Source organism: Squalius cephalus (genome assembly GCF_949319135.1).
Source record: "Squalius cephalus genome assembly, chromosome: 21".
In the NCBI taxonomy this organism is placed as follows: Eukaryota; Metazoa; Chordata; class Actinopteri; order Cypriniformes; family Leuciscidae; genus Squalius; species Squalius cephalus.
Window position 1 is genome coordinate 31230692 of NC_137142.1, and position 7548 is coordinate 31238239.

The 7548-nt window shown below is 37.6% G+C and overlaps 1 protein-coding gene across 2 annotated transcripts; it reads right to left on the reverse strand.

Annotated features, from left to right (window-relative positions):
* Window positions 1–1698: 1698 nt before the first annotated feature.
* LOC307149682 (uncharacterized protein) lies at window positions 1699–6869 on the reverse strand. 2 transcript variants are annotated; one of them, XM_079856187.1, is made up of 2 exons: window positions 3990–4731; window positions 1699–2957 (listed from the first exon to the last, which is right to left on the reverse strand). In XM_079856187.1, exons 1-2 carry the CDS (start codon window positions 3993–3995, stop codon window positions 2175–2177), a joined length of 789 nt encoding a protein of 262 aa, XP_079712313.1. In that variant the 5' UTR covers window positions 3996–4731; the 3' UTR covers window positions 1699–2174. The 2 variants fall into 2 exon arrangements, with proteins under 2 accessions (XP_079712313.1, XP_079712314.1); XM_079856188.1 differs by lacking the exon at window positions 3990–4731 and adding an exon at window positions 6791–6869 and having other exon boundaries at window positions 2079–2957.
* Between the last annotated feature and the right edge of the window lie 679 nt (window positions 6870–7548).

Below are 7548 nucleotides of genomic sequence, written 5' to 3' on the forward strand. Positions count from 1 at the left end.
CCAACACTGTATAGTCGACTCTGTGTAAATCCTTTGGTGTTCTTGTTCTGCAATAAAAGAAAAAAAGTGGGAGATTTTTAAGACCATCAGTATAAATCCATAAAGTCATTGAAAGTAATGTAAATTAAATTGAATGAATATATTAAATAAAATGAGGTTGTGGTGGCTTAATAACGGTCACATACTGTTATTGTCACTGGCGAGCAGAATGTTCATTTAAGTAGGACTTTTCCCCACTCATCCTCCTGTATGTGGAGTAGTTGCATTCATTTCATTCCATCCCGCATTTTCTTTTTTCTCTGCAGGGCAACTCCCGAACATTCCAGTTCACGTTACACCGTAAAAGTGTCACTCTCAAATTCAACCCCTGTGACTTCACAGAGTAAATTTACCGCTTGCTCACATTCCTGCCGTAATTTACACAGCAAAAGCCGAGAGTTTATCGTGTTGCTCAATAAATATGGTTTTATAAATGTATTGAAATAATGTAGGGGAGACCGGGGATGGTTGTAACACGGGTCAGTTGTAACAATTCCAATCTGTCCAATCAGGAACTAGTTACAAATCACCTGATTCACTTCGCACATGCTCAGTTTAGTTCTTATTCCACATGTGATAAAGTAGAGCCCTGTGACAGACACAGCACATGTTAGAGTGGAAAAAACAATTTTGAGATAAGAAAGTTACTTTTTTTTGTTTTTGTTATGGGAATTTCTACTTTGTAGTTAAACTCATCAAACTTGTATTATGTTTATTGTGTGTCTGTGTAGATATTTTCCATGCAAGTTGTTAGTGCTAATGTTTTGCCTGTTAGCTGTAAGGTGAGCTAGTTCATGGCTACATGACTCTGGGTTAGTTGTAACAACAATGAAACATTACATTTTATTATGGCCAATACTATAGACTGACAGTAACAACCATGCTTACACAAATAGAATGTTCAAGTCTTCAAGTTCAATTTATTATGGTCAATTACTATGACAGAGTAACAACAGAGTCACACACACACACACACATGCGCGCGCACACACACACACACACACACACACAATGTTCAAGTGTTCAATTTGATTAATTATTATTATTTAAAATTTAAAATTTAATTATTCAATTTAATATTATTTTATTTATTATTTATTAGAATTTTATCAATTTATAATGGTCAATTACTATGACTGAGAGTGACAAACACACTGAGACTAAGAGTGACACACACACATCAGTTATATTGAAAAGTCAGTGTTGAATAAAAACCTTTCAAAGAATTTTTTTTGTCAAAATCCTTAATTCATTATGTTACATATCACCCCGGTGGATATCATAATGTTACATCTCACCCCAGGGTATGTTACAACTAACCCAGACTATGGGGTGAATTGTAACATTTCACTCCTCGTGTTTGAAAACCATGCATTTTCTGTTTGTGTTGCAAAGATAATAGCTATGTCATTTAATAGCAGACACTTGTAACTAGTTTGGATCACATTTTGAACACACTGACTTCAAAGTACTACAAGATATAGACAGAAAGGTCAAAACTGTTACAACCATCCCCGGTCTCCCCTATATGGTCAAGAGAAATGAAGGGTTATCTGCATCTACTAAATAAGGTAAATTATAAGAAGTGTAGGAGGAAAGTGTATTTAGACGTTAGTGAAGGCTACATTTCAGGATTCAAATACAGAAACGCAAATGCTTAAATTTTAAAAGAGCATTTACTCTCCATTAACTTGATGAAATCAACCTTAGATGGCAATAAATTATTTGACTTCTTGTAGAGATGAACCTTGTCTTGCACACTGATTATACATTTCGAGTGGTTTATACAGTTTACACAATCATATGTGATATACCTTTATACATTGCTTTTCTTGAAATGTGATGAGATGAGACTGAAAGGAGTTTACAGACCTTATCTAAAAAATACTTTTTTGGGGGGGAAATAACAATAGGCTACATCAAATGTAAAGCTGCATGTCCTGAAAACATTTTTTGATTCATAGTGCATATGTATAACTTTGTTTTAGAAAAAATGTAACATGATTTATTAAGCAACTGAGAAAAACAGTAATAAAATGTTAATGTAAACGCTCTTTATTGGCATTGTGCAGGAAAATAAATTAGAATAAACAGTAAATCATAAATTCATGTGATATGCATGAATGTGCATTACATCAACTTTTGTCTGAATGCAGTTTAATACGATGCATATCCAAGCAGTATTTATAAGGGAAAGTCTTTCCACACTCTGGACAGGAGAAAGGCCTCTCTCCCGTGTGAATCCGCATGTGTTTCTGTAGCGTCGAGCGGCGTGAGAATCCGCTTCCACACAAGGGGCAACAGAACTGTTTTTCAGAATGAGAATCGCTGTGGTGGCGTTTAAGATCAGTCTGACTGAAGAACGACTTGTCGCAGTACGCGCAGGCGAACGGCCTCTCGCCTCTGTGTTTGTATAAATGACTTTGGAATGCGGTGGAGTCACAAAACTTCTTCCCACACTGATCGCAACTGAATCTCTTCACGCGCTTCCGTTTGTTTCCCGTGTGGATAGTGAGGTGCAATTTAAGCCAGTCTGAACGACGGAAGCCCTTCCCACAGAGTTCACAGGTGTACGGCGCTTCTCCTGTGTGTATTCGCATGTGGCGCACCAGGTTTAAGCTCCGCTTATACTCCATGCCACACAAATTACAGCTGAATTTTTTACCCAAAGTCTTTTTGCGATTCGAAGGGAGGAAGTCGGATGGTTCAGCTTCTGTTTTAGTATCTGAAGGACTTCCATCGGGCACCTGAATACTTCTCACTGTATATTTCAGCCGTTGGCAAAAGAGCACAGCTGATCCCTCCATTTTGTTCAGCACCAAAGTTTCCATACTCTCCTTAGTCGTCTCGGCCCTCGAAACTCCAAGAAAATTCTCAGAAGGCTTCATTTCGATGCAGTCAGGACTCCAAACCACCAACTAGGGAAACAGATTGAAGAGAGATGTAAACATTCAGATTTGTTCTTCAAATGTATTACTCATTAAACCATCCACAATTCACATAAATTAACAATACAACAACCCCATAAGTTATTTAAATACTTAGGCCACAGTTAAAGGTACTGTTATTTTTTGCCCCTCTAGCAGTTAAAAAAGCAAAACTGCATGCATTTAGTGGAAGAACATTGTTTTGGTTGTGCTTCGGCTCTGCATGACTGTGCGGATGAATATGGTTATCTTACTGCTCATTAGACTCACTACTAGGCTTAAGAGATATAACCAGTTTAGATGGAAAGGATTTCAAGCTGACTAGGAGACTTATTGTAGCTTTGCCCATTAACAGACACAATACTTCCTTGAAAATAAATTCCAGCACAGCGCTACAACAACCATAATGAAATGACTCTTCACAATAGATAATGCTTTTCAATGAACTCTGCTAGAGAGCGACATATGGCAAATTATCTGTTCAATAAATGAACTTACTCACCTGTTGTATAATAAAAACGCCATCTTGCATCGCTTTTACAACACTTCAAATCCCTCAGTTCTTGCCATCTCCGAAAAGCCAAGCCAGTGTTGATTCTTGTTTTATTACGAGATCTGTCGCATTTTATTTCTCCTCTGTTATGTGTTTTGTTTTTTTTAAAGGTTGATTCTCCGGAGGTTTGAGATTTAGCTGCTCCATATCAACCTTTCTCACTCAATTTTTTGTTTGTAATTTCACCAGTTTAACATCATGAAATATTACTGAAGTTGGAACTACCGCCGCTCCTCCACCAAACTTGCGAATCTGCCATTCGTAAAACTGGGATAAGGCGAGTCTGAAGGTGCCAAAAATATGCCAATCATCATTAAGTATTTCACTTTTTAGAGTGCTGAGGGAAAAAAATGTTGCAGAGGAGGCCTAAATTACATGATCTTAGTTTGAACTGCTCCAGCTGATAATATACCAACTACCTTAAAGGGTTAGTTCACCCAAAAATGAAAATTATGTCATTAATGACTCACCCTCATGTCGTTCCAAGCCCGTAAGACCTCCGTTCATCTTCGGAACACAGTTTAAGATATTTTAGATTTAGTCCGAGAGCTTTCTGTCCCTCCATTGAAAAAGTATGTACGGTATACTGTCCATGTCCAGAAAGGTAATAAAAACATCATTAAAGTAGTCCATGTGACATCAGTGGGTTAGTTAGAGGTTTTTGAAGCATCGAAAATACATTTTGGTCCAAAAATAACAAAAACTACGACTTTATTCAGCATTGTATTCTCTCCCGGGTCTGTTGTCCATCCGCGTTCACGACTCCGCAGTGACGCTGCTGACGTATGTCGTGGAAATTATTTCTAGACTTTAATCAATAATTGGAAGACAGTTGGAGATCTCAAAAGTTTTAAAGTATAAGCTTTATTTCTTGCAAGAAAGGCAGTTCACACAACAGGCAGAGTCTGATATGAGAAGGGCCCCGACTTCTCCTTTTGCCCAGTTCATATACAAAGAAAAACTCATCATACCTACCCCTCCCTTTCTTATCTTTTGCATACCAGAGCTTGTGTTTCTGATATATAAGCCCATGTACACTGTTATCTCTATTTCCATTTTCACACATATTCTAACACCCCTTTGCTATACGAACACACACACACACACGTCACTCTAAAAACAACTAAGTATATATTTTGCTCTTAGTGCAAGCAAGCTTATCTGTTTTTAGAGAAGAACACTCTGTTCTTATGCAAATGTCCTTGTCGACTCGTCTTCAGCTGTAAGGAAGAAGATGATATGCAACTTGCAGTTTCTTTAACACCATATATGGTTTAAGCTGGCTAAATAAAAATTTCCATTACACGTAAGACGCTGCTGACGTGTTATCTGGTGCGCCCGAGCTTCGTTTACAGTCTGAGGGAGACGCACGCTGTATTCAAGCTATTCTACATTGTTTGTATTTTGGTATTGCTATATTTTTTAAAATGGTGCGTAAGTGTAGCCTGGTTAAAACCAGACCATTCTCAGTAGTAACTGAGTTATGGTCTGGCAAAGCTGCATAGACAATTCATTTCCAAAGGGGCGTCACCAACAGACGTCGCTCAATCAGAGCGATCGTCATCGTGTAAAGCCATATGCTGCATCCCAATTCACCTAAGTTACACTACGCCATAAAAGTATGTACTCTTTTTGTGAAGAAAAGGTATTTACTTTTGAATGTGTAGCAAAAAAGTAGGCAATTAAGCTTTGGGACATACTACTTCGTCATCTTTATCGGACGGATCTGTCGCGTGCATCCTGTCACGTAAACTGCCCTGTCAATCATCTTGTCACAGTTAAAATCCTCTATTAAATCTAATTTAATTTCCTACCGTTTCGGAGAGAAATGTAGTAACACGTTCATCTGCCAGTGGGTCTTTCATGGAGACTGTCCTCATGTGTTTGCAATTTGAATATAATAATGCATTTATAAATTGAACGGGCGTCGCTCAAATGCCTCTGGGCGCAATTGGATAGACCTAAAACAACCAATCAGAGCGATCGTCATCGTGTAAAGCCCGCCTCAACGTTTCTGATTGGTGCCGCGATTTCTCGGCCATGGAAATGGGCTTGAATGAGCTCTTTGCCAGACTACTTCTCGAGCAAATCTGAATTTGCCGGAAGTTGTCTGGGTTTTCCCAGGCTAGCGTAAGTGTGCATGTCGTGGATGTCCTAATCGCCAATCAGCAGCGTCTTACGTCAGCAGCGTCACTGCGGAGTCGTGAACGTGGATTGACAACAGACCCGGAAGAGAATACAATGCTGAATAAAGTTGTAGTTTTTGTTATTTTTGGACCAAAATGTATTTCCGATGCTTCAAAAAATTCTAACTAACCCACTGATGTCACATGGACTACTTTGATGATATTTTTATTACCTTTCTGGACATGGACAGTATACCGTACATACATTTTCAATGGAGGGACAGAAAGCTCTCGGACTGAGCAGCAGCTACAAATTAAAAATGAACGGGCGAGTGACGCATTTACGCAAAACTATCCCGAGGTCTAAAATAACACTTATAATAGGCTTAACATAGTGAATCAGTGAAAGACAAAAGCACATTTAGAGACCGACTAGTTTAAATTTTTAACAAAAAAATTTGCATAGTGTACTTTTAATGTATGAAGTTTGTTGCATTAGAAGAAACGTAGTCTTCAATGAGAATAAGAGGAATTGAGCATATGTGTGAGTATATAAGGAAGTTATTAGGCACTAACAAGTTAACAACAGGAAAGAGTCAACAGATGGAAGTCAGTGAACCAATGACAGAACTTGTTTTCAAGATGCAAGAATATTAATGTTGTGTCTGCATGTTTAGCAAGGGAGTTTTCGGCTAAGAGAACTACAGACTCCGAAAGGAAAACTTTGCTGAGCATGAGCCTTCATTGAGACAAGATTCATAAGATGTTGACTTTTTCCATTTATTCACTAATAATCACCCATTAAAGGAATTAAATAACAGCTCAAAAAAGTGAACTCAGTTCTTACAGCATTTACATGAAAATGGCTTGATTTTGTTGAGTGACAGAGACAACAGGGAGTATTTGTAGTTAATACATTCACACACAAGACTATTTAAAAACTAGAGAGAGAGAGAGAGAGAGAGAGAGAGAGAGAGAGAGAGAGAGAGAGAGAGAGAGAGAGAGAGAGAGAGAGAGAGATTTTACCCTGAATGTTGAAATTTGTCAGTTTTGTTTATCATTGTTTGTCAACTCACAAAAGTTAGACTCAGTCAGAAACCTACTGTTAAATCATTTCATATCTTAACAACAAGGCATTTACTTACAAATCACCAATATTTCTCGTAGTTCCAATGAACAGGTCATTCTTTGGTCCATTTATAACTTTCTCTGCATGCTTTCTTCTTCTTTATTGCACGGTTGGACAGCATGACTAAAGTTACACAGTACTGACCCCTTCTGCTTTTAGGAGGAATATCACATTCATTTCTTCTTCTTCTTTCTGGAGTTTTTTTTTTTTAATCTTTTTTATCTCTTGAGTTCTTTCTAAGAATTTCTATTAAATCAAAATGTATTCTTTTCATTCCAAGGTTTTGGATCATTTCCCACCTTTTTCCCTCATATTTCTTACAGTGTGCCATGTATCACATTCACTTGCCAGGAACCTTGGCTTAGAAGGTCCGTGTATTTTGTTGTTCTGATCAGAATAACACCCTTTACAACAGTTAGTTTTGGTCATTTGGTCATCTGTCCCATTACTATGACAGCTTTAGGACATTTTTGTGTTCCCAGTATGTGCCCAGAATGGAGTGGAAACGTTTTATAAATGGATAAAGAACTATTTGTGCTGTGAAGACAGAATATGAGATGTCATCCCTGATTTTTTTTCGGAGATATAATTTTTATGTAAACGAGGTTCTGATAAAGGTCTTGTTTTCATTTACTCCAAAAGAGTTTCCAAAAGTAGGCTGATGTCATTGGTGGCCTTATTATTCAACTCTTATCAGGTGATACTGAGTTTATCTCTTCAATATATATTACAAATAAGAGTTAATGATGTAGAAATTTGAGATAAAACATATAA